At 41.4% G+C, this 27,564-nt stretch overlaps 1 protein-coding gene across 1 annotated transcript; it reads right to left on the bottom strand.

Annotated features, from left to right (window-relative positions):
* Positions 1 to 355: 355 nt before the first annotated feature.
* MMRN2 (multimerin 2) lies at positions 356 to 20,897 on the bottom strand. The gene is made up of 7 exons (XM_036386176.1): positions 20,359 to 20,897; positions 10,776 to 10,898; positions 10,399 to 10,505; positions 8,353 to 8,418; positions 7,112 to 7,285; positions 4,162 to 6,066; positions 356 to 3,127 (listed from the first exon to the last, which is right to left on the bottom strand). Exons 1-7 carry the CDS (start codon positions 20,637 to 20,639, stop codon positions 2,739 to 2,741), a joined length of 3,045 nt encoding a protein of 1,014 aa, XP_036242069.1. The 5' UTR covers positions 20,640 to 20,897; the 3' UTR covers positions 356 to 2,738.
* Between the last annotated feature and the right edge of the window lie 6,667 nt (positions 20,898 to 27,564).

Here is a 27,564-nt window from a genome sequence, read left to right as displayed (position 1 = left end):
TGAATCTGAGTGTCAGATTGACATTACATATATCTATCCTGGAGTGAGCCCACATTTCTGTGTCTATTGCTGCCTGGCCATCAGGCACATTACTGTAGTCAGTGTGCTGTGAGGGAAACTGAAGCTCTTACACACAGCTCTTCCCAGAGCCCATGGTCAGCTTCAGGTTGTTTTTCATGTTTGGAAATTCTCCTAAATCCACTGAGCTAACCAATAGCTGTATTTTAAATTATCTTCATTAAATTGGTTTCTCTAATTTGCCTAAAAATACAGGTCATAGTGGTGTGGCTATGTTGATCTAACAAAAAAGCCCAAACAACCATCCCACCAAAAAAATGCAGGAGTGGTTTAGATGGAGGCTTATTTAAAAGCTGGTTTATTGCTTTGAACAAACAAAACCACAGCCCAGTGGATTAATCATTGTTCTCTTGTTGCTTGAGAAGGAAGTTGGTCTTCCTGGCTTATGCAGCCCACAGAGTGATTTATCCCATTGTCTTTCATTAATTTTTTTCCCCATAAAAATTAAGTCTTCCAGTGCAATGTGTCTTCTTTGTATGTGCAGGTGACTAACTTAAGCACATATTTGAAGACATCTTCAGAATACAAAAACATCTTTAAATTAACATTTTGTTCACTCTGGAGTGAGTGTTCTCTGAACTCATCTGGAATATTCTTCAACAAAAGTACTCTGGTAAGCACAAGGAAGGACACAAAACCTGACTGGATGAACTGCAATGCTCTCTGCTACCTTCTGTGTCCATTTCCAAGTGGTTTTCATTCCAGTTGTAGCTTTCTGTCAAAGCTTTAAAAACAAAGTGTTCTGAAATATACATGTGTATCCTATACCCATATGTAACATACACATATTCCCCAGTGGTGCTTGTTTGTGGAACTTGGCTGTAGGTGCAGAATTGGTGTGCACTGAAGAGGAGGTGTTCTTGAACCACCCTGACCTAGGCAGCACACTTGGCCTGGCTCTGCAGAATGCTGCCACCACAAAAGTCAGGAATTGGAGGAACACTGGTAAAAACCCAGCCAGGTCACCCCAAGTTGGTAGCTTTGTACTGAAAGAACCTAACCTTACAATTTGATGGTTTTCTTCATTTCACCCCTTCAGTTTTATTCTTCTTTCTTCCCTCAGATATTTTGAGCAAAAGTGGGACAGAAAATGACACTGAGTTTTCAGGCACTTTGTTCTCCCTGCAGCAGAGCAGTGTGAGCCATGGCTCCCTGCTAGAAAAACAGGAACACCTGGCCTGGGCATCTCCTATGGAAATCAGCATTGGCCAGGAGGAGATAAGGAGCATTTCTTGTTGTTAGTTTTCTTGGATTTTTCAGGATAGAGAAAACAGTCTTCTCAGCAAATTAGTAGCTGAAATTGCTTTGTAGCTTTATTTCAGAAGATAGGTACTGTCTGCTTGTCAGGCTGTTGCTTTAAGTGCATTGTGTGTTGGTACCGATGTGTTGGGGGTTTTTAACAATTAATGAGAGGTTAGTATTGCTTAGAATACAGGTAGGTGGGAAGAAAATTCTTAACAGCAGAATAGATTTGTTAAAAAATGCTACCTTAAAAGGGTACAATTTGCATAATAATATATCTTTATCAAAAATACTGGAAATTCCAAAGTGCATTTCATTTTGGCAAATTTAATTGTTTTAATATTGCTATGTAAGGTATTAGAATAGGTAAAAATACCACAATACTTGAACTTCTTTAGAGTGAAAGTCTTTGGGAAGTTTTATTTGACAGAAAAGAAAGTTTAAGATGTGACCAGGCATGATCACTTCAAAGTTTTGGAAATAAAAAACCCTCTACATTTCAGAAGTTCTGCTCTTTGATTTACTCTAATTACAAATTTATATTCAGCAGTGATAACAGACCAATGAGCTTGCCTTTTGATTTTGGTTTTGCTTGCTTGGTTTTAAAATATTTACTAAATACTGAACTCTGGGCTGAATTCATGATAATCTCCAGGATTAACTTTAGAAATAAACTGCATTTTCACCAATACTTCTAAAATATTGTTGACATTTTCCTAGTGTCTAATTGTAAATGTAATTGATCTTAACAATGCTTTAAATTTTTGCAGTGTAGCTGAAATATATCACAGGCCAAGAAACAAAGACTGGACCATTTAGGAGATCCTTGCTTGCAAATACTGACAGTAGAGTGAATTCTACTGAGTTTGATGGATCTCTTCTGGTGTTCCTGTTGTGCATAGGCTGAAACACTGGAGTGAGTTGCAGAAGTTTCCAAGATAGTCTCTGGTCCACAGAGAACTAGAAGGTAAAATTGCCCTGGCTTCTGGGTTTAAGGTACCATCCACATAACATGAGAGTGTGCAGTTATACCTAAAATCTTTTCCTTGTGACTGATTGGGGGTATCTGTCACGGGAGGATAATCTTTTGTCAAGGGAAGGGAGAAATTTGTGTTAAAAGTGAAGAAAGTCCCACAAAACAATTATGTGCAGTTCTCACATTTGAAAGATTTGGGAATGTGTGTGCTGATACATCTGGAGTCCAAACCACTGGCTTTTCACTTGAAAGAAAATCCCATTGCTGCTCATAAGCAACTAATCAAAAGCCAAACACTTCCAGAAAAGAAGCATGAAGACAAACCTAGGGTAGTGCTATGTTTAAACACATGCAGTAGCATTGAATACATCACAGATGAAGCAATAGTGAATGCATCCATTGCACCTATGGAAGGAGATTAATAAAACATAAATGTCACTATTCAAGTTTTAGATATTAGGAATCCACCCATAGTTGTCCCAGGTGGGCTTCGCTTCACTACAGAGCCGTGCAGCAATTCAAAGCACACTGTCTCCCCCTTCTCCATTTCTGCTATAGCAAAAGTAGTCATGGTGTTTCCATGTGGGGTTTTCCTCTGACTGCTTGAGAGAGTTCTTTTGTACCCACGGCTGAAGGAGAGTTGTCCCAGTGCTGGTCCTGAGCTGAACTCCACAGAGATGAACAACAGGTAGACACCTTTGTGTGGTGCTTTAAAGTGGCCATGTTCAGAGAAATAGCTGTTTCCATAATTGAGGTACGTTTCATTAAACCTCACAGTTTTTTCTTTATCCTTTCTTTCTGAGAATCCCACGTGGAATGCCACCAATGAGTCTGAAAAAGAAAGAGGAATGGGATTTAAGCAGTGAGTGAGTGCTCTCCTCTCCCCAAGATCGTCAGGATGGGAGATAAGGTGAATCCCTATCAGGCCTGATTTTTGTATGCTTCTTTGCAAAGCTAGACACTGGAAACCGTTATGTAGATCTACACTGGAGTAGATCAAATGATTCCCTGGAACTCTTGGAAAAGTATAACACTGGGACCACACAGGGGGAAAAAAATATCACTCTTTTACTGTCCCAAAAATAAATCAGTTAAGAATATGTTCTCTGCTTATTCAGTCTTAACTACAGCTTTGCAGCACAGCTGCCTAAAGGGGCTGATTTTTGCTCTGTTATTTGTCCATAGCGAGGGCTGCAATCATAAAAGCCAATGTTGAAGCTGTGGTGGTTGTAATTACCAGGTGCTTATGGTCACATGCTTACAGGGAAAGGGAACTGGCCAGTCCCAGTGAAGTATAAGCTGAAAACTTGTCTCTGAAGCTTGGTTGTAAGAGAGGGAGTATGTGCTCTCTCATCAGTCCTGCCTGTTCCACTTGTGCAAATTATAGCAGCTCATTTAATGCATCTGTCTGTCTTGAGAAGGATTTGGTGCTTTGAGTACACTCCTTCCAGAGCCAAGTAACAAAGTAACAGGGAAAAAGAAGCATTCCACATCAGCTTCCAAAGAGAAGACTGCTACCGCATTAACATGAGCATCTACAAACAAAATTTGTCTTCTAAACACCTGAAGTTGAATTAGTTCAAGACCAATTTCCTAGCAGCTATAGCGGGTGTAATTTCATTGGCCTTAACCAAAATACAGCAGAATATCAGCTTGGTTCTCACTCAAACTGCTTTTTTTTTTTTTTTTCTGTTTAAACTGGTGGAGGGGGAGGATGTAAGTAATGTCACAATTTCTCCCTCCAGCATCCCACAAGATCCCTCAGAGTTCCTATAACTAATACTAATATGCTGTGTGTGGAACTTGCATCAGGGCCTTGAAAGAAGCTGGACCTGTACATGAGCAAGCAAAAGAAAATAACACACCTTTTTCCACAAATTCTGTCTGCACTGTATTTCTTCCACTTATTGTTTGTGTATTTTCTCTGTGCTTCTCAGACCTTTTCTTGTCTCTTTGCTTGTCTTGACCTTTCTGTTGCCTTCTCCCTTTTTTCTGCAGCATTGACTGAATCTTTGTAACATCCAGACTTATATTTGAGGCACCTAATTCTTCATTACTTCCAAATAGCTTTTTGAAAGTCACCAGATGTTCCTCCAGATTCTGCTTGATGGTCGCTAAATCTGCAGAGAGACTTTCTACAGAAACGTTGAGTGGCTCAATTGCATTTGCTATTGTATGATTGCAGCAGAGACTTATGTCACCTCTGGATTCATGCCTCTTGACTGCCAGGCTCAGATGTTTGATATCATTCTTCAGAGTCATGATATCATTGTAAGCTGAGCTCTCCAAGGAGTCATCTTTGGCAGCCTCGTAGTTAGGTTCCATATGTTCTCTGACGCTGCCTTGGCTGCTGACTTCGTGTAGAGTAGAAGAGGTTTGTGTTTCCTCTTCAGGGTGCTTAGGAGGCATGTGAGCATCATGATGATTCTGGTGACCTCTCTCCAAGGGATGAAATCTCCTCTTCAGAGATTCTAAAGTCACATTTTGTTCTTGCAGTTTATCTGAAAAGTGTCTGAGAGATTCTTGCAGCTGAAATACTGATGGTATTAGGCTACTAAAGTCATCTTCAAAAAAGACATCCAGAAATTCATGTCTCAGTAGAGCCTCCAGTGCTTCTTCGTGCCGCATTGCATCTTTCAAAAGAGAGCTAAAAGAGCTGTTGAGATACTTGATGTGTCGATGAATTTCTTCATCTTTCTTCTTCAGCAAGGCCATGTCTTCTGAAAAAGCCATAACCCGTGACTGAAGCTGTCTGTTCTCTTCTTGACGGAGGTTAAGAGACAGATGGATGGATGGAATAGCTGAGGAGAGCTCTTCAATTTCACTCTTGAAGAAATCTCTGAAAACTGACTCCAAGTGCTTCATATCCTTTGGCTGGGTATCTTCAAGGGAATAAGTGCTATTCCTTGGATCTTCCTCCAGCACATCAGTGTCAGCAGATACTCTCTGGCAATTGCATTCCTCCATGTACCGCAGCAGATCTGAATAGTTTTCCTGAAGGTTTGACAGAGTGTAGTTGAGCTCTGCTATCTGCCTTTCCGTTGCTGCATTGGTTTCTTCCATAATAACTGATTTCTCAGCTAAAGTTATTGTAAGATCTTCTGGCCTATACTTTGAGATGTTCTTCTTTAACTCCTTAAACCACCTCTCTAAAACTGCAATATTCTGAAAGGCCACATCTGACTCCATGTAAAGTTCTTTAAGCTGCTTGGCATGCCCTGACAGTATTTCATTCATATGTTTGATGGTTAACTGGCTGTTTTCATCTTTGGGACCATGATGTAAAGAGAGTTCTGTTAAATTTTTTTTCAAAGCTTCCAGTTTATTTTCCAGAAGGATTTGCTCTTGTTTCATGTTTGCTATGCTGTTGTTCAAAGCTAAGAAATGGGACTGCTGTATCTTATGAAGCTTCTTGAGTCTTGTGTCAGTATCTGCCTTGAGCATGTTGAGGTTATGGTGAATATCAGCCTGCTGCATGTGCACTTTGTTCTCTATATCTCTTTTTGCCTCATCAACTTTCACTATGTTTTCTTGGACTTTTGATTCAAATTTAGTTCCCAGCTCCTGGAATTCCTTCTTGGGCACAGTGCTTTCTTGGAATCTTTCTATGCTTTTCTTGTTGGCTTCCACATCATGGGACAGATTTCTTACTATGTTCGAGAGGTTCTGTAAACTTTTGTTGAAGCTTGCCCACATTGGGTTAAAATGTTTCCTTAGAAAATTCTCCACATGAGGAAACAAAGCTTGCTGCAGAAGCCTTTCCTGGTGATCTGTTAATACAGTTGGAAAAAAAAATTAAATTCTGCTTTTGGAATACAATCTAGACAGGTAAACTCAAGTGTTCATTTTTCTATAGTAGTTGCTGTCTTGCTCCCCAGAATCTGACCTCATGATAAATTTCAACAATTGCAAAAATATCCTGTTGTTAGATAAAGGTTACTATGAAGCACACGGTGTCTAAGAGTGTGCAGAAAATAACTTATATATGTATTGATTTCCCCATTTATGTCTTAAAAATTATGGTTTGTGAAACCCTGTGGACAGATGGTTTTTCCAGTGTCCATAACTCTCCATTTTCTCAACAGTTCTTAGTTAGTGGGCTCTTTCTTTTTTGACTGTGTCATAATGTTCTTTTTCGCATGCTTTCAACTCCACAAGGTTATACAGCATCTTAACAGCTGAATATTCTGGGTCAGGAGTAAATAACTTGAAAAATCTGTGAGGTATCTGGACTGTATGAGAATTATACTAAGGCTCAGTTTCTAACTTTAGAGTGCCTTGAAGTTCACTGAGTACTGTATAGTCTGTATCATTAGAAAATGTTTCTGCAAGCCAGTGGCCCACTATGGTAGGTTGAATTCAGCAGCTCTTTTTTTCCTTCTCCTGTACATGGAAGAAACAATGTTCCAGAGATGGGTGAAATGTTTCATTTTTTCATGAAACACCAGTGTGCCATTCCACACATCAGAGTATACATCATGAGTATGGAAAAAGAATAGATCTAAACTCTGCATCCCCAGAGAAGAGAAGAAGCCATAGAAGCAGAAAAGTAAGGTTAACAAATTTTAAATACAAGCACCCTCTTTATTCTGTGATTAAGGCATATTCTGAACAATGCCTTTCCTCTCATTTCCCATTTTGAAGTTACTCTTTGGTTCATTCATTTGCATTGGGATTGCACCCATTTTTTCTCTCTGTAGAAGCAACCAGCAGACCAAGGAATATGAGGGTATTTTTGCTTTCACATTTTCTTTCTGATTTATGTGGTTTCGTAGGGCCTGTCATGGGCTGATAGTTCTGCATCAGACCTCTCACCTGAATTGCTCTCGTTCACTTCTAACACCATGCTTGTACCGTTGTTCTCAAATAGTCTCTGTAAGTCACCTAAGGTGCTGGCTGCTTGATGAATATCACTTTGAAGATCATCCAGTAAAGCCTCATGATTTTGAATGACTTCGAACATTTCTCTTGAATCCACTGATGTTGACACTAGTCACAAGATTAGAAAAACAAAGTCATGCAACAGGGTGCAGCGACCAGGTGACAGGTATTCATGCAAGGCCTCTGAGAACACCTGTCTGGTTTTCATTCTGAAAATTTTGCACTGACATTTAGGGGGTCTGTTGATTTCTGGCATTTTAAATTGCAGTTTATCTGCAAGGATTTTTTCCAGCAGTGTTGGAAACCTAATATATTCAAATATTTGCAGAGAACTTCAGCTACAACAGCCATGATGGCAATAAAATGCTCTTAATTAGAAATCTCCCCATGCCATAAAAATGTTTTGGAATACTAACTCTTTTCAAGCTGTTGACTGAAAGGATGGCAAGGTTTAACAGCCTAGAATAAAAGGAAGGGATGAAAGAGCAATTGAGACATTCCACTGAGGATTCAGGAGCACAGTGTGTGTCAGAGCTGACTCATGGAAGGGCCTTTTAAGTGATGTTTTTCTAAATAAATACTTGTGAATTTCAGCTGTAGATTTCAAAGTGTGCAATATTTCCCTGAAGCTAATTGCTGAAAGGCACTTAATAACACTGCAGGCCAGGCCACTTCCCAGGTGGTAAGGGAGGGTCCTTGGTGCTACTTACACTGGTAGGGTGGAGTGCCTGAGATACAATTGCAAGGTACTGTAGATTTGTAGTCTCAGAGCTACTGGGGGTCGTTCTAAAATAGTATTTTCAGTGGATTGTTTTTCTGGTAGATTTTTGTGAGCATGGTGTGCTGTCCTGTGAACCCACTGCAGAGCAAGGGGTTAACATGCATGCCACTGAAAGGGGTAAGGCTCTGCACCAGCTGGCATCCACTGTTCACCAGACAGCTTTGAAACTTTGGAATGTTTTGTTGTGAACATTCACAGAGTGTTGTAGCAAAAGCCCTCATTTATGTCAGTAAATGTATTGTTTCAAAGCTTTTCAGAGAATGCTTTCACTAGAGTGTTTGTCCATAGCTTATCACTTTAAAATTACAGCTTCAAATCTTTTTTTCTCTTTTTTTCTCCTGATCAGTGACTGAGATGTAAAAGGATGACAAACAAAATAACTTCAAGCACATACTGTGGTTTGAGAACTCTTCTTCTCGTCCTTCAGTTTCAGTTTCTGGCACCAGGATAAAATTAGGATCTGCAATTGAGATATGATACAGCTGTGAAAGTGTTTTAGATGCAGAAACTACTGCAGTTTAGCAAGACCACACAGGAATTTCATGTGTTATGTAAATGGTGTGGAGACAGGCTTCCTAGGGAAAGAACACCTTCTCTGGAAAACTTACTTTCCTTGCACTGGCAAACAACATTGCATACATGGCAGTGCTATGCAGTATAGTGTAGGGATTTTTAACTCATGCCAAGCTTTGCTCATAAGAAATTAGTCTATTGCAAATAAGTTGGGTTTTTTTCTTTTCTGGGGGCCCCATCTAAAGATGTGCAAATTCCTCTTCCTTGTTCCACAGTTACCTGAACATTCTGGTCCAACAGCAGTGAATGATGCTGTACAAATGAGAAGATATTGATGGAGGAGCTGGTTTTGGTCAATGAGTGTAACAATAGAGAGGCTAAAATAGTAGCACTGCATTTGGTAATATCTTTCAAACATTATGTGTGAAGTTCACCAAGAGATCAAACACAAATGAAAGCTATCTGTGAAGAAAAGCTAAACCTCCAGAGATTTTTATCTGTGGAGTCTGTAGGTGAGTTAATGTAGATTGTGGAAAAATTTTCAGACATATGTTTGCCTTTATTGTTATGGTGGACTTAATTGCTAGAGGGAATTGCCTTTTATTCATTTAAATTCCCTTACTTCTATTTAAATTCTTAAATCTATTTTTTTCTTAAATCTGTTTAAATTCTGCTTTTTGAGTATTATTCGCTAAATCTTGCCAATGCCATTTTTAAACCACCATTCAGTTTTTAAACCACACTGTCTCCCCTCTCTCTTTATTAGCAGCTGCACAGATCATAGAATCACAGAATGGTTTGGGTTGGAAGGGGCCTTAAAAACCATCTAGTTCCCACCCCCTCACCATGGCAGGGAACCTCCCACTAGACCAGGCTGCTCAGAGACCCATCCAACCTGGCTTTGAGCACTTGCAAAGCTGGGGCACCCACAGCTTCTCTGGGAGACCTGTTCCAGTGCCTGACCACCCTCACAGCAAAGTATTTCTTCCTAATACATCAACTAAACCTGCCCTATTTCAGTTTGAAGCCATTTACCCTGGTCTTACCACTACGTGCCCTTGTGAAAAGTCCCTCTCCATCTCTCTTGTGGCCCCATTAGGTACTGGAGGGTGCTCTGAGGTCTCGTTGGAGCCTTTTCCTCCAGGCTGAGCAGCCCCAGCTCTCTCAGCCTGTGTCCATAGCAGAGGTGCTCCTGCACTCACTCCAACAGGTCCATGTCCTTAAGGTGGGGACCCCAGAGCTGGATGCAGGACTCCTGGTGGAGTCTCAGGAGGACAGAGTAGAGGGCCAAAATCCCCTCCCTCAACCTGCTGCCCCCAGTGCTTTATTCAGCAGTGCAATGGGTTCCAGTAGTTCATTCAAAGGGTGTTCCTGGAGCTTTCCTGGAGGTTACAGTCTGGGCTCTGCTCCTGCCTGTGCTGTAGAGCTGCTCCCTGTGGAGGAGCCAGTGCCTTTGCAGCCAGGGTAAGCAGAGAGGAGGAGCAATGCAGACTGTGAAGGCTTCCCTCTCCTCTGAACTTGGACACCTTGTGATTTCCAAGCCAGATGATTTCATCCTCTGAACTGACCAAGGGCATTTCACACACTAGTGTTGCTTTCTGATGTCACCAGTTTCTACCTGGAATTAGACATTCCTAGATGGACTTGTCTAAGATGGACATCTGACAGGCTTTCCAGCAAATTAATACCTTTCTCCATACAAAGGTGTTATTAAGAGAAGAATAAGTAGCTAATGCTATTTAACTATTAATTGCAACTAATTATGATGCTCTTGGCTCAAAGTATCTGTGATTTGGGACATAGCAGATGAAAAAAAATAAGGCATCAATTCTAAAAAATAAGGAGAAAAATCAGGCAGATTCATTTCTTGCCATTGTGCCTGGCATTTAGTCATTCATTCCTATACTTGTTCTCCAGCTTTGCTTACCACGCTGTTCACAGTCCTTGCCAATAAATCCAGGGCAGCATTTCCACTGCAAAGACTTCAAAGTCTTCTGTTTCACTTGGTAGACTGGCTTCAGGGCTGTCCTGTACCTGGAGAGGAAGGGTCTGGGCATTAGATTTATTGTAATGGAGTCCTTTGCAATCAAGTTTGGACTGATCCTGAATGCTGTAGTATTCTGATAAGGTGTGGAGAGCATTTTATTATTGAACACATTATTCCAAAACAGTTACCAAGGAAGATAGAAATTTGTTTTAAACTCCCCTAGAAATAATGATGAGGCTTCAGTACTGTTGAAAACATCTTTTAGATACTTCAGAGAAAATACTGCTTTCTTCACTGGTTTTATTTAGGACACTCACATGATCTTCTGGCAGTCTGGGGCTCCGTTGGGGCAGGGCTGTTGGGAGTTGACAATGTACTTCTCCTTCATGCAGGCTTCTATGTATGTGACCAGGCGGGACTGCGTGAAGGAACACCAGTTCCTAGAGGAGCAAAAACGTGGGAAAAGAGTTTGAAGTAGGTCTCTAAGTCTCTGGCTGTAACAGTGCCAAGAAAAAGTGAAATGCAGAAAGGCCTTTATTTTTACATTTGTATTTTTCCCAGCTGTATGATGAGGAAAGTGGAAAATGCTTCCTACCTTCTCCCTCCACTCCCAGTTCTTTTGTTTTCATTTGAGATGTTTATCTGCATTTGTTACAAAAGGGCTGATTGTCTGAACTTTGATGCATTAGTTCCATTTCCAGTCCTTTCATTTTGCAGGAGAAATTTCCAGCCCATGATAACCTGTGGGTTAATGTCACTTTAAATGTCAAATGGCCTTTCTAGGCATGTTGCCATTTCAGATGCCATATGACTGACTCATCAGGTTGAGGCAGACTGCTTCTGAAAACTTAATCCAACATTAACTCCATTAATAATATCTTCATAAGTGTTACTTCTTCAACATAATATAGTAAGTGATTGGATTTTATGAAGTAGGCTAGCTTCAAAATAATTTCTCCCATCACCTGCAGGAAAATAATTTTGGGGGTAAAAGAGTTGTTTTAGTTTTATGTTTCCAGCAAGGACAAGTGAGTTTTAATAGTCTGATTAATTTTCCAAGTCAGAATTACATAGGCCCAGAGTGTAGGTGAGCCTCTTCGTTTAAAGTCAAAACTTGGCAGTGGAATGTTGGCTGAAGTTTGATGGCTAAATCCAAGACCAGAAGGGGCAGGAAGTGACGAGTAATAACTATAATGGAAACAGCTGAACTTTAGGCAGTGTATTTTTAAATGGGAATACAGGAACCAAATCTCCAACTATCAGCATATATGGAAAAGGTTTGCCTCTCTCAGGGAGTTGGTGTAACAATGGGGAACCGAGTCCTGCACGAAAGCAGAAGCTGGCACTGTAGCAGCCAGGAGAAGGGAAGGAAGCTGAAAGCATCAGGATGGAAGGGCAGACAGCCTGGGCTAGCTGGGAACAGTTCACCAGGCTTGCTGGGCCATAGCCTGTTTTGTTCCCCTGTTTCTTAAGGAAAATGTGATTAAGATTTCAGCAAGCACTCATGCAAGCAAAACTCTTCATCTGTTAGAAGCAAGGGCAGGAATCTGGCAAAGGCTGCAGGGCTGGGAAAGCAGAACAGGAAAGGAGGCTGCTGCCTTTGTTGTGATTCCCAGCCAAAACAACTTGCTTGAGTTGTGGCTTTGAGGCCTTTACAAGTGACTGGGGGAAATTTTGGACCTATGATCAATGGATGTCTTGGTTCTTATGGGACTGAACTGGAAGACAAATCCTCAAATTTTTATTGAACTATTACTCTTCCAGAGTCAAACACTGCTTGTGTCAGAGTATAAAACCACTCAGTAAAATCCAGCAGACCAGCACATGTGCTCTGACGACATCTGCCTCCAAGCTATGCCTAAGTTTACCAGGTTTACTGTTTCCAGGCTTCAACAGCTGTGGCACTTTTCTGGTATTTGGTGTGAGTTAAATAACTCTACAACAGGGTTTGTGCTTGGTTTTGGGCTGCCCTCTCTCATGCACTTGGCAAGGCATAGCTGGAAGAGGCTTTCTCCCCTCAAATCCTCTCTACTTTTTCCTGGGGAAGTGAAGTGCCCAGGCACTGGTGCTGGAGCTCTCTGGTATCGTTGCTAGGTGCAGGATCCCTGCCCCTGCCAGCAGGATGCCTGCCAGATCCAGGCAGGAGTCTGCATTCAGTGTGGAAACCTCCTTTTAAAACAGGATTCTTTAGCTTCAGGGTTTTGTTCTTTCCTAATGAAAACAATCCACACCCAGTGAATCATCATCTGGGCTGGTTTTGGGGTTTTTTCCCACCATATGCAAGTCCTTCCTAAGAAGTCCTTGGAGTCATGTCAGCCACATAGAGCAAAGCCAAATGTGCACATGCATCAACCTGTGTGAGCAAGAATGAGGCACTGTGGGACTGTGAGTGCTTTTGCTTTATTTCACAGGTGGATTTGCACAAACAGAACAGAAAACACAAGGATTCCTTTTCAAAACTTGTTAAAGTGTTGGAGGTACTTGGTGACCTTCCCAATTGTAGAAAGCTGTTATGTTGTATCAGAAATTGGATCAGTGGTTGATCCCTCCTTGATGCCTGCTTTGCACTAGTGTTCTGCAGAATGAATAAGATGAGGGGGGAAAAAGAGGGGAATATGATGGACTCTCAGTCAAAACATCCTTTAATGCTTGCCACAGTTCTTTATGTCCAGTTTTCTTTACTATATATTCACTGGTTCTCTCTCACTTGATCTTAAAGGTTTATTTGTGGAGCTGAAGGGCTATGTAATGCCATGTTGTGGTTTTAATCACAAAAACTTTCAGAGGTTTTGAGTTCCATAAAACTTATCAGAGTTTATTCTTTCCTCAAGTAAGTAGATAAGGCCAGTAATAAGCTGCCAAATAGATGCATGTGCCCAAAGATGAAACTTCTATTACAGTATTTTTTTGCAAAACTTGTCAAATGCTTCCTTTAGGGAAACTTTGCTATCTGTAACTAAAAATACTCCTTAACAGGATTAACCTTGAGGGAAACCACGTCATTCTTTAATGTTAAGTGCAGCAATGTAAAAGACTGAGAAGGGCTTGATCTAAAGTTCAGTGAGGCATGCAGGACTTCTCTGGCACCAAAGGCTCTGAATCAAGCTGTGAAATTTCAAAGAGCTGCTCCTTCACAAATAGCACTTTCTTTCTTGAGCTGGTTTCTGGAACACAGCAGCTTTGTGTTCTGCTGCTGCATTTATTCTCCTGTTTGTAACTATGTCACTTCATTCACTGAATATGTAACCAACTTAAAACCCTCTGCTTTTATTCTCTTTAATGCAGTTTTCTTTGGTGCAAATTTCTGCTGCCAGGAAGAGAGAGGGACAGAGAGAAGCTGCTCATGTGAGGAGAGCAGAAAAGCCTTCCCTGTAATTTGGTAAACAGTAACATTTATCATAATGCTGAAAGTTAGAGCAGCTCTTGAGGGAACCCTAGCAAATTCAGGGCTGCAAATGTTTCATTTGTTCAAGGGCTTTTCCTGGTTCACATTGCAAAGAAATTAATCCCTGGTTTTTTCAAACCAGGAAAAAGTGGTTTAATAGTTTTCTTTGCTAGCCTGTGGCGTTGTTTGTTGGGTGGTTTGTTTTTTTTTTTTCCCTAGACTTCATTCTAATTATGAATTAATCTTATTAAATAGAGTCTTCACATGCATCTATTCACTTCCGCCTAATTCTGAGGCAACTGTATTCTTATGTCTGAGGTTAAATATATCTGATGACAAAGCATTCTGTATTTAAATAAGATTCAGCAAATGTAGGTTAGCTCAGGCTCTTTTTATTTGAATCTTTCAGGTGTTTAGAAACTGATACGAGAATGATTTTTTTTCTTACATGGGATCTGTTGAAACATAGCAAAATGGAGGCAGTTCTTTCTCTGATTCTAGGATTTGGCTGAGCCACCTTATCATAGGAAACAAAATAAGACCCACAGAACCAGGAGAAAAGGTTAGATGGCTGCTCTGCAGTAATTGACTCTGCTCAGAGGAATATGGGGTAGTGTCTTTCCTTCATACAGACAATTGCAGTGTGTCAGTGAGTGTGAGTAATCTCCCCAGCTCAGTGAGGGACTGACACACTTTAGTTCTCTTTGCTACATGTTCTCTTGATTGGCACTGCAGTGCATAATTTTAGATGTTTCCTAGGTCAGTGGAATTTTTGCCTGAACAAAAGCTTCAGGAATTCAGGATGTTGGGATGTTTTTCATAAGTTTTGTTATTCCTTTGGCTGTACTGGTCCAACTGAGTTGTCCTTCACCATCAGTTTCCTCAGGTTTCTATTCTCAAGGAAGCCAGTGTCTAGAATTACTTTGAAAACTGCTGCCTAGCCATGCCTACACCTACTACTCACGGTGTGCAAAACTTTTCAAGACCATAACATTTTCCTATACAGCAAAAAGGCACCAGATAAACAGTAATTCCTGCTTAGTGTGCTATAGGAAGGTAGTAGAAGACTGTTATTTCAGTTTAAACAAGTGATTTTCCACTGAGTTCTGATTTAAACTAGTTGAAGAATAAGGCTTTAGCTGTAGTTGGTTTTTCCCTCAGTGCAAATTTCTCACTGACAAGAAAAAGCAGCCTCAATGAAAAGGAAATAAAGTACCACATTTAAATTAATCTAAACTGAGACTGTGCATGTCAGTATTGAGACAGATGTATCTTTTTCTATTTTATGGACTACAGAAAGTGTTCAGCTGTTGGGGAAGGCGCTGGCTCCCAAAGCAGCATGGTGTGCCACTGGGTTTTTAATTAGCAGACAAGTGATGCCTGGTGGTCTGTCAGTGAATTCTGAAGCTCTTCCCAGGCAGCCAGCAGCCCTGTATTAGAATCAAACAGCAGAAACTCTCATATTTCTCCTTTCCCTCAGGAAAACTCCCAAAGGCAATAGAACTCCCCTCAGGCAGGGTCTGGGATCTCCCCATGTCTCATCCTGTGAAACACCCTGGTTTTCACTGGGATGAGAGCAGATTGACTTGCAGTTCATCTTAAGCTGGACTGAAAAGAGTGGCAATGGTAATTTCAAACATGTGGTTTCCATGCACTGCTGGAAATCTTCCAGAGTCCTGAGTGACCCAGGTTGAATGCAGTGTGTATTCCAACAGACTGTTATCAGTTGGGGTAGTCCTGTCCTGCAGGACATCCTAAAACCATAGTGCACTGAAGACTTTCAGAGCAAATGCAGTCCTGAACTGGGAGCAAGAGTTCAAGGAACAGCAGGCTTGACTGGGAGCTGATTTTGAGCCAAATCCAACTGTTGTACAAACAATTCCAGAGAAGTAAATGCAAGAGAATTTTCCTCTTCAAGAGCATCCACAGCCATTACCTCATTTCTATTATCCCCCCTCAGTGGAGACTTTGCAGCCCATTGAGAGGGCAGCTTACACTTGGATTTTATCCTTTGATTCCTGCACACTTAAGTTCACCCCTAGTACAGCCTGATCACTCCTTTGTCAGACCTCATCTGGAAGCAGGAATTGCAGCCACCCTTTGGCACACCTGTGCTGATGCCAGGGAGTCAGAACTGCTTGGGAAGCCAAGCTTCCCATTAGCACGTGCTCAGGGTGTGGGCAGTGTGCTGACTGTGTTTGGGGCATGAGGGGAGGTTTGTTCAGGGCTGCCCACTGATCACTGCACAAGCAGGAAGGTGTTGGGCCCAGGTGGTGATAGCACTGACAGTGATTCTGTGGTTATGATGCTGAAACAGGAGCTCCCTTGCTATCTGCTGAAGAAATTAATTGCTGCAGCTTGCAGTAATGAGCTGTGAAACAAATCAATCCCGTGGGCACAGAGGGTTCAGTAACTCCTGCACTGTGTGGAATGGAGCAGTGTCATTTGCATCAAGCAGGCTAATGGGGAGCTATTCCACCTGCAGCTGAGCCATTCAATGACAGCCAAATATTGGAGAATTTCCTGAAGTCCTGAAAGGAGCCAAGTGCCTCACTTTGATAGGAAAGCTTTGCTTCTGTTGATGCATTTGGCACTGCCAAAGCTATTGTTGAGCACTCAATGGCTGTTCCACTGCTTTCAGGATGTCAGGGGCTAAAGATCACTTTTAGCTGCACTTCATCCAAACTGTTTTATTTTAAGTGTATGTTCTGTGCCCCTTTGGTGGGAAATTTCGGTATCCCATAAGCTTCCTACAAAAGTTCCTGCCTTGTTTTGAAGAAATAGATGAGTCAGTGTGGAACTGGTCTTAATTATATTAATGGATTCTTCCTGTAAAAGTGAACAAAAAATAATAAGCTATTAAGATTGAACACTGACTTTCCTTAGAATAAATGATTTGGGTTTTCTCTGCTTGTGTACACTTGGGAGGATAGTTACATGTTTTGACACACTGGGTAGTCACAAGAACAGGCCTGATTCTTTGTGGCCCCTTGATGTGGAATGAGAGGAGGAGGTGAGAGAGATAGCAACACACCTGGCTGACATCAGGAAACCTTCCTCTAATCAAGGGTGACTTCACAGAATTTTGTGTCAAAAACTCACAATATATTAGTGAAATTAAGAATTTACTTAAGCTGAAGATTTCTGCCTTTCCTATTTAATAGGTCAGGTGGTAGAGTTTGGAGAATTTTTAATTTTATTTTTCCTTTTTTTGTGGGTATGTTGTAAAAAAAATCCCAGGAGATGACACTGTGTGTTTGTGGATTTAAAAGAAAGAAGGAAAAATCAACCTGCCCAGCTGCAGGGCAAAACCAGAACAGGGGCCACTTGGCAATGATTACACTTCTGGAAACAGAAGTTCTGTGAGACTTTGGGCAGATGGGTAAGCCAGCTGTAGTTGCTGTGCTTCTTCCCATTCCAGCACCACCGTCCATTTCTCCCTTACAGGATGAGCCATCCACCTGGGAACTGGCTCTGTCAGTGTTGTTACTGAGGGGGAAGGTTAAAAATAACCTCTGCTTTTTCCTAAGATTATTTTTAGCCTGGAATGCTAAAGGGATCTGGTTTACAGTGTTACTTGACAGACAGGTCAGGCTAACTGAGGGTACAGGCAGCTTTGGGCTTTGCTGTTGGAGCTGCATGTGCCTTTTACGTGCTTCATTTGTCTTGGTTTCTTTAATGAAGTACAGCACTAAGTGCATGAAATCTGAGTTGTGAGCCTGGCTGTTCCTGATGTACAGGTCTCTTAATTTCCCTTTTTAATTCTGCTGAAAGTTTTGGGTACAGGTGGATCCATTTACCTCAGCAGTAGAATAAAATAGCTGAAGTCAAACCACACAGCTGCTGGGGAGAAAAGCAATATAAAAGTTGATTTCCTTTGGAAAGTTGGCTTCTTTTGATAGTTTTGATTTTGTACACATACAGACACTTGTCCAGTTGAACATGCAGAGCTTCTTCTATTTGTTCAGATACAAGCAACAGCTGAGATACTTCTTACTGATTTATATTTTAAAGCTCTTACATGAAAAATCTTATTGTTCTTAGAGGAATTAGCAAAATAACATATCCAAGTATTTGACTGGGATCTAATGAGTCATTTCATCTCACATGTTGAAACAGAAACCAGAGGATTCTGATTAATACCTTGCAGTACTTAAGTCATGATGGTCTCAATTATTCAAATAACTGCAATATGAAGAATGATGCTCTACATTTTTTTAAAATATAAGAAAATTTTGTAACTACCACTATTCCTAATACAAAGGGAAAATAAGAAGTGGTTGAGCAAAACACATATTGCTTTGATTTTTTTCAAATAATGAGAGTCAAAACATTGTCACAAAGACCAAGTTACCATAGACTTTGTTTGTTTCCTAGTTCTGCAAAAAAGTGTTATCTAATTTCAAAAGCAAACTAGATGTAAGACATCATTTTGGTAGAAAACTATTCTCCACCATCCTGGACTTTTTTTTTGCATGTCTGTCACACCTTTTTATGGCATGTCTTTTTTTCCCTTTATCTCTCAATTCCTATTTAACTCCTGATGATTTTCTTCTTGTTCTCCTCCAGAGAGATATAAAGCCCGTTTCTTGATGGTTTTTTTCCAGGGAATGTGTCACACTTGTAGGGAGGAAATACCAGATTCATGACAACACCTTGCCTGTGCCTAGCAGGGTACTGCAGCCACAGCAGCTGACAGGCTGAGAGTACTTCATGCTCTGAAGGTGTGTTGTTTCAACCATTTTAGAATTTGGAGTGTGGTTACGAGAACAATTGTGTTGTCCCTTCTTATTCACCCTCTCTCCCTTTACTTTTAGATATTATTCTGCTCAAAGTCTCCAATTTCTTTCCTCAGACCTAGCAGCTGCCTGGCCTTGTGTGTGCTCTAAGTGTGACAGCTCTACAAAACAGCAAATACCTCAAGGCTACTGCCAGGCTAGATTTGGATTGTCTGTAGTCATCCACATAGCTTTATAATTGGGGAGAATGTTATGATTTGACTCATTATCCAACTATCTCCATAAAAGAAGGAAGTATTTCTCTCCTTGGGAGGAAATTAGGATGAGTCATAGCTGGTATTGAGCTGAATTAGACAAGCTGGTGCTGAACAGAGCTACAGAGCCAAGGAAGAAATCCTGATTAGGACATATATTACAGCATCTTGCTGACCTGTAATGCTGGCCTTTTTACAGCACTGAATTTTCATGCTACTGGGAGTTTTCAGAATGTTTTCAGCATTTCAACCACAGTCAGATGATTATCACCTTGCAGAGTAATTTGGAAGCCCAGAGTGCCCCTTGGGCCTTGTTTCCTTCTTTTGACCATGGCTGAACTGCATTAACCAGGAGTTGGTTAATTAACAGAGCACATCATTATCAAACACTACCCATCAGGAAGCCTTGCAGGCTTTAGGAAGTGCCTTAGGGCTATTAAGGGGAGGTACAGATTTTTGGGAAGGTGTATTGTGAAAGACAGCAAGGTTTTCATACACTGACCATGGTACATACAGAAGGGAGGCCTTAATTTTACATATAGGTGAGATTAGAAACAAGATTGCATACTTCAGTTTGCATGAAAAGGAAGCATGGCATGAGCAAGGTCTTTTTCCATCTCACTTTTTCCCTTTCCTCAAGAGCATTTAAAGGGAAAAATACCAGGGCATCCTAAAGCACTGAGCTGTGAACAGCACTAAGTGTGCTGCTGTTTCAGCTCTCCTGAACAGGACTCTGCTGTACCCATCCATCAAGGCTATAAAAAATTCATTCACTGTCCTGCTTGGTTTTCATCTATTTTAAACATTTAGAGACCTACTTACATGCCCTGTAAAACTTACACAAATCATAGGGTTTGGGAATATTTCTAGTGAAGTACATGGCTTTTACTCTCAGAATGGCTACTCTTCTGCTACAGATTACAATGAAACTCATTTTTGCTGGCATGGAAACCTTTGGAAGGGGGTGGGGGTGTGAAATTTGTAGTAATTTTCATACTTATTCATTATTCCTTACTTCATTATATTTACTCCTCACTATTTTTATTTTGCTAACATCCTGCCACTACCTTTCTTTCTCCATTTCCAAGGCCCAAGTCTGCAGGCAGGCACATTCTGCTAATGGGCAAAGTTTGCCATGCTCAGCAGAAATAATCAGCATCGGTTCATGATAAGAAACAGTCAGTAAATTAACTTCCTCTAGTTCTGCTCTGCCAGAGGTAGTGTTTTGGTTTCTGGCAGAACTGGGAAGATTCACCTCTGCTGGGTGTGTGCATACCCCTAACCCCAGATTAAGCAAAGGGCTGGTCCCATCTGTGGTTTTATCCTCCATAGGCAATTCAGCTTTCTGTTTCTGGAGTTAAAGCATTTAAACCACTCTTGTTTGGATATAGATTGGCCTCCAAAATCTAATGTATTTTAATTAGAAGCTTCTGATGAAAACAGTCCTGTACCAACAGATGATAAAAGTATCAGAGAGGAATGCACTCTTGTTATGTGTAGGACAGACATACTGGGTACTTACCCATTTCGGGGCTGTGGGCTCGCAGCTTCCAAATCCCCTCTCTCTTCCTGATGTGAGGAGATCACGCTTGAAGGGTAATCTTGAGTATCCTCTCTGAGCCCTTCTGCCTCCCAGTAACCTTCTTGGTGTGGCAGAGGAGTTCTCTGGGGGTGTGCCGAGCTCTCATGCACTCGTGGCTTTAAGCTGTGCACGGAACCATCACGATCTCCATGATGGTCTGCGTGTTCCACCAGCTTTGCCAGTCCTACCGTGCTACAGACCAGCAAAAGCTTCACCAGCATCCTGGGCTTCTTCCTCCCCACTTACACCTGTCTCCTGTTCTTTCCTCTGAAGCTCAACCTGAATTACTTCAGAAATGCCCCAGCAATATTCTTTAACTGGAAAGTTGGAAGAAGGAAGGAAAAAATAAAAAAAAATTTTTAACAAAGAGCGGAAAGAGCTCTCGGCCCTCCCAGCCACTGTGGAAATGTCCGTGGCTATTGAACAATGTCAGCCTGGTTCCTGTGTGGGGCTCAGACGTCTCTGACGGGGGGAAAATGAGGTGGTAGGAATATAGCTTATTCAAGGAACTTCTGAGCTTGCCTGCCTTCTAAACTTATCTGTGAACAGGAACTCGGCTTTTATCAACTGCCTTCTCCCTCAGGCACAGGAAAAGGATGTTAGCTTAAAGGAAAGGAAGAGAAAAGAAAGGAAAGAAAATACTGAGTGCTCTAACAGACTCTCATTACACTGCTAGAAAATGTCACAGACCTGCCCGGTCCAGTGCTGCACATGCAAGTTTTTCCTGCAGTTTAAAGGCTGAAATACCTTGGCTTTAGCAGCAGGGTATTTGTGGTATGTAGAACAAATTGTGGGTATTGAGGGACTCAGAGCAAATGTACAGTAAAAAAGAGCCTACAAACATCCATTCTTCTTCAACCTTTGCAAAATAGATAGTTCTGTGAATCATAGTCTGTTCCCATCAAAATGGAATATTTTGTCTCTCTGAAGTTGTCCTTCAGAGAGGTCAGGTTAATTTTTAAGAATTTCTGTTTGGGTTGTCATCACTGGGTGTCAGGCCTAATTTTTTTTTTTTTTTTAATTAGCATTGAAAAGCCACTAGCCAAGAGCTGCTGTCCAGAGCTACCTCTGTCACCACATTCTAATTATATTTTTTTTAAAAGACTGTGGAGATTGCATGTAGTTTTCTTACTGGTTTTGCTTTGCTGGTGGTGCTGCTTTTAGTTTTGTTGCTTCTTTCACTGTCTTGCAGGGTGACATGCTCTGGCATTTTAAAGAATAAAGTGAAGTGGAATGGTGCTCCACTGACAAAAGAAGTGGGAATGCAGGACTGCTAGATCATCTTGCAGTGTGAATGATGAGATGAACAGCCCAAAGTTCAGTATGTCTTGCAGAGCATTAAATGTAAAACTTTTATGGATTAGTTCCAATACCAGCTGAAAATAGAGGAAAAATCTCTCCAGGATTTTGGAAGGCCTTGTTATTAAAGGCTGTGAATTTGCATCTCCTTATCACTGGCTGGATTTGCACCCTCCTCCTGATGCCCCTATTTTATGCTTGATGGAAGAACCTAGAGAACCACAGAAGTGCCCTTCCTGACCTGTGGTAGACACTGCTGCCTGAGAGCAGTGACAGCAATCTATGGGGCCAGGCAGGGAGAGATTTTGCTAATTCTAAGGGAAAACCTGTTCTTGCTGTAGCAGTCACTTCTCCAGGGAGATGAAATCACAAGGTCTGGACTGAAGACTGAAAAAAATTAGCAACTTCCCTCTGTTCCTTCCTGCTGCTTTTATTTCCAAATTGTGTGCATCCTGCTGTAACACATGTCAATGTGTGAATATTTCATGTGCCATGTTTCACATAGAAATGTGCTTTTCTCACAAGTAACTGGATGTGACCTAAGCATTATATTTGTTTATATATTAAGACCATTATCAGGAAGGAACTGAAGCAAACATGAGACAAAACAAGCAACAGGGTTATAGCCTGACCTGCAGTGAGATCCTGGCTTGCAGAGAAGTGAGGGGTGCTGCAGGAATTGAAGTCATTCTTCATGGGTGTGATCCCTCCCAAGTGATGGGCAGTGTTTCTCTGCCATCCTCCTGGCTCAGAACATCTGCTACCCCTCCAGGTGCAAGGACCTGTTCTCTGTACCTTTGTAATGGTGCTGCCCTGTGGGTGCAGCAGGCACAGATTTGCAGGTTAATAATTTAGCACAGTGGTTTTTTGGTAGTGGTTATGAAAGATGCTAAATATGGAGCGAGGCAAGGGAAGAAGTCCCTTTCCTTGTGGTAGGCATAGCATAGGATGCTACCATGAACACATGAAAGGCATTCATTTTTCAAAGGAACTTCCTTACTGAGCAGCAGTTGAGATTTTTGTGTAACAGCTGTTATATTTTGTGGTACCTGAATAACACATTCAGGTTATGCTATTGGTTCAAAGCATCAGATTTGCTGGCAGAAGGAGCTCTAAGTTTTCTTTTATATCTGTAGAGGAACAGGTATGAGGAGTGTACCTACTCAGGAATGAGATACATATTTTGTGGTTTTTGTTTGTTTGTTTATTTATGTTTATGTGAGCCTCAGCATGGAACCAGGGAAAACAGACATATATTTGCTGTAACAACCTGCTCCTTGCTTTCTGAGGTCAGTGTCTTCTAGGAGGTACATTCTAGATGAGAAAGACATCTGTGCACCACCTAACGTCAGTAGATTATTAGTCACCCTTCAGTTGCCTAGTTTGGTGTTGGTGTACCTTACAGAGCTGGGTACCACTGATGTAATGAAAACATGGGTGAGTTAAATCAATTTAAAAGATAATTTGGAAAGTGGTGTTGAGAAGTGTTATAGTGAAGTGTTACTCCAAAAATATCCTCAAAACCCATTCAGTAAGGGATGTTACTCATAGGGGATGGGGATCTTTGGAGATGCCCGGGTGGTTCTCACAAGTTTTTAGTGGTTCTAAGAACAGCTAGCCAAAGACACTGTTTCTCCACTCCTCATCCCCAGTCACTAGTGGCTTTTTTCCCCCTTGTGCTCTTATTCATGGAAATACTTTTTCTCCAAGTATTTCTAGGAAGCAGTTCCTCAAAGTGTTCAAACTTCTTCAGACTTCAAACTAGCCTTTAAAGAGTTGATATTGCCAGTTACACTGGATCAATCACTTATGTCCTGGGATCTTGCCAGTAAGTGTCAGGAGTGCTCTTGCCTTGTCTGGTAATTCTAACCACTTCCATTAAACACAGCTCTTAACCCCCTCTGATATTGCCCTCCCCAAGAATGCAGCATCCTGTTTGCAGTTCCACAACCAAGTCAAGTGCCAGCACCATCTCCTGGGTAATCTGCTTAAGGTACAAAATCTCATCTTGGTCCCTTTCCTTTTGTTTAGGGTCAGAGCCCTGCAGCTGCAGATGGATGGGAGGTGGGCAAGCTTGGAGTAAACAATGCCAAACAATGTGTTTGATCAATGGCCTCTGTGATAAATGGCTTGGCTGTACTTGGGAAGCAAACACTCTGGCTGTTCCAGTCAGCATGTCTCTGGAGAAACAGCCCTTAGAAATTCAGTTTTGACTAAATAGAATCTGATAAATTTGTTTGTTTCTTTTCTGTCTTTCCAGATTCACTGCCTACTCTGTAAAGCTCTTAATTATAGACTTAAATTATGAATCTGTGTATTTAAAAAGAAAAAAAAATCCTTGAAAAAATGTTTAAAAAGTCAAGAAAAGATGGAAAGCAGGTGTTTCTTTAGATTCTTATATCCCAGTTTCTAATCTCTGAAGCAGACTGGATAACTGAAAAGATTTTATGTCTGGGAAGACAGTTTTGTTGATAGCTGCACAGCAAGGGGATAGCTTCTCATTAGGCACTGGGATTTAGATCTGGAAAATGCTGTCTCATCCCTCGCCCGCTGCCGATGCGCGCTCATGCGTGTGCGGCTGCTCTGGAGGAAGAGAGCACGGGGAGAAGAGTGTCAGGAGGGGACTGCAGGGCTAGAGAGCAATTCCTTTTGCTGGTCTGTCCGTCAGAGGGAGAAGATGAATTCTTGTTGCCTGTATTTTTAATGGTTTGCTCAAAAGCTCTCAGTGGTGTTTGACAGCAGAGATCAGTCACGGAAGATCGCTGTACTGGCAGCACTCTGTGCGCTGCATGTGGCTCACCCCTGTGTGTGTTCCTGAAAAATGGCTTGTCCCTGGCTTATTCATTCCCTGGCTAAGGAAGTTAGCTCATTACCTATGCAAACATACATGCAGGGATTCAAGTCCTAAACTGTTTGCCATAGGATGTCAGACAACTGCTTGTTTTCGTTAGGGCATGGAAATGACAGATCTGTGTCAGTTCTCGCTTCTGCATTTTGAAGTTTTCATAAATGGAGAGAGAGAGGAAGGATTTCTGTTTATATATAGCAAGGTTGGATCCTGTTAATGTTAATATTATTCTCCATAAAATAACTTCCTCAACAAAGGATATTTACCAGCCACAAAGCAGTCTGTCTTTCCTTTCCTTACCTGTCTTTCAAACAATATCATACACAATTTAAGTATACTTCAATAGAATATGACCAAATGACACTCCTTTCATCCAGCAAAATTACTTTGTCAGCTGTTAGTCTCCAGCATAAGTTCATTGTTAAAGGACAAGGTTAAGCCTTTATGGATGGAGTAGCTTCCAACTGGGAAAATTCAAGAAGGAAGAGACCCAAATTAAGTAAAATCCTGTTTAATCTGTTGCAGGCACAAAGAAAAAGACAGTAGAGGACAGGGAATGTTGATTTCTGCTTTGCATTCTTTAGTTTGCCTTGGATCAGTGCTTTGGGAATAGGTAGACTTGAGTTAGAATTCCTTGCCCATGTTCCAGAATTGCTGGCAGATGTTGCACAGACCTGCTTCCTTCCAGGTGTCAGCCACCAACACCCAGGGACAAGTGGAGGCACATGAGAGGTGGGGAACTGCTCCTTTTAGGGGAAGTTTCAAGAAACTCTGCTGTTATCCAGCAAGAGGCTCAATAACCAAGTCTGAGCAGCCAGAACTCAAACTTTAAATGAACAGTAAGTGGATGGTTTGTCATTGCACAAGTCAAAACAAGGCTTTCTTTTGGTATTATGCAGATCAGCCAAATGTTTTTGAGTTACAGATTTGTTTACAGTGATGTAGCTTAACTGGCTTCTCCTAATGTTGCAAGGCAGAAAACAGAGAAAAAGAGGTTGTGCCAGGTGAGACAGGAACTTGGGGTCTCTGAATTGCCTGCTGGAGGCCTTTCTCTCCTGATTTCTTACCTGATACAAAGGAGGAAACCTTACCAGGCAGAAAGTTAAGTCACTAGCAAAATCTTAAAGCCAAGGTAGCTTGTGTTAACTCTTGTTGTTAGTTTTGTCTGAGGTAGGATTGGCAACAAGCTGGGACTGAATCCTCTGCTTTGAGTGGAAGGATCCTGCAGTCACCTGAAGGTGGCAAACATTGAGGAGCCAAGGTGGATACTTGCCCTGTATAGATTGCCTACGATGTTGTCTTGAGTTCAGAGCTTTCCTAAAAAGGTTTCAAGGTAAAACAATGCCTGTGCAAACTGCCTGCTGCTTGGGAGGGATCCAACAGCATTGAAATATGTCTTGTAAGCCCTTTCCAAGGTCAATGGGACAGGAGAAGGCAGGAAAGGAGTATCCCACTTGAGTATTGGCTAATTCAATCTGGTGATGATTCATGTTTCACATCCCAGGATGGCTTGATATTTCATGTATTTATTACCTTTTATAGCAATGCAAAATACGTAAAATTGAATTGTACAAATCACAATGACAGAACAATAGCTGAACAAAATCAAGATACCCTTCCCACTCAGCCTTATCAGCCTTGGTGTTCTCCTGAAAATACCAGTAAAACTCATAACCCTAGGAATGTCTGTGCTCTCCTTTAATGGTCTTTGAAAGTATGGTGAAAAAGTAAGTAGGCCCTGGAGCAATTCCCAAAGATGGTAAATTCATTTCTTTTAATAAATGTAGTTAAAACAAGACTCTTGCCCGTGCCTGGTGAAATCAATGGCAGTTTTGTGACTGGCCCCAGGAGCAGCAAGGTTAAACCTCTGTTGTATGGCACAGTAAAGTGCAGATATCTTCAATTTGAGAGCACCTTGGGAGCAGGAAGGAGCACCAGCCATAGCAACAACCACCTAGGGGGAATTTTGACAGATGGTAAGAAAAACCTTTTCCACTTCTTGCTGCAGCATTCTGGAACTATATGAACTCCTATAATAATTGGTATTCTGTGCTGGCCTTCCTGTGATTCCTGCACTTTTTAAATTAACAATTGATAAATTCATTAGTCTGACGGAGATTTGGCTCCTTTATGTTCAGATGGAAATTTGTTCTTCATTTATAAGTAAGGAGACTTATTTGTGAGAAAAGGATTAAGAACTGTGTATGTTATTTCCCAGATCAACAGCTTTTCAATAATTTCAGTATGGGGTAAGAAAAATACTTCCAAAAACTGAATAATTATTCTTAGTTCCACAGTAAGAACTGTTAGTGTACATGTCTGCATGCACCTACAGATACAACATTTTTTGCTCAGACTTTTTTCTGTGTAGTCATTGCCCATCTGACACTTCCAGGCTGATAACTTGTGGCAGCAGTGGCTTGCAGACCACTGCACTTCATGACATTGTAGCATGCTACCTTTCCAAAATGCAGCTCAGCCTCTGAATTTCATATTCTGTTTGCCTGGTGCAGAGAAACAGCCAAAGCAGGTCATGCTTTGGGCTCAAAGGCTGATGCAATGTGGCTTCCATAGTTTCACATCTGGCACTATTAAAAAAAAAAAAAAAATCACCTTGCTGCACCAGCAATTGCTTTCACAGCTAGCACTGAACTTCATTTTGTTGATGGGGAAATAACTGATTTGGGCCACCTAGGATCTACTTCAGAAAACACTTTAACTTGAATTTAACTGCAAGTACATTAGGATATCCAACTGTGATTCATGACCATGTTTTGGTATTTTTTCCTAGCCAGGCCTTGAGGCTGGATGGTTCCTCTGTAAGATTTCCCCAGCCAGGTCTGTGCTGGCTGTTCTCACCCTGCTGTGCTCTGCAGCACCAGCTCTGACGTGAGGATGGTGTTTGGTGTGAGATGTTGTCTCACTCTGCGGCAGCAGAGCAGGGCTCTGTCTACAGCAACTCAGAGAAACAAATAGGAAACAGGATTTCCCCCAACAGG

Source organism: Molothrus ater, chromosome 8 (assembly GCF_012460135.2).
Source record: "Molothrus ater isolate BHLD 08-10-18 breed brown headed cowbird chromosome 8, BPBGC_Mater_1.1, whole genome shotgun sequence".
In the NCBI taxonomy this organism is placed as follows: Eukaryota; Metazoa; Chordata; class Aves; order Passeriformes; family Icteridae; genus Molothrus; species Molothrus ater.
The sequence above is the reverse complement of the archived record's forward strand: the minus strand, read 5'-3'. Positions and strand labels throughout refer to the sequence as shown.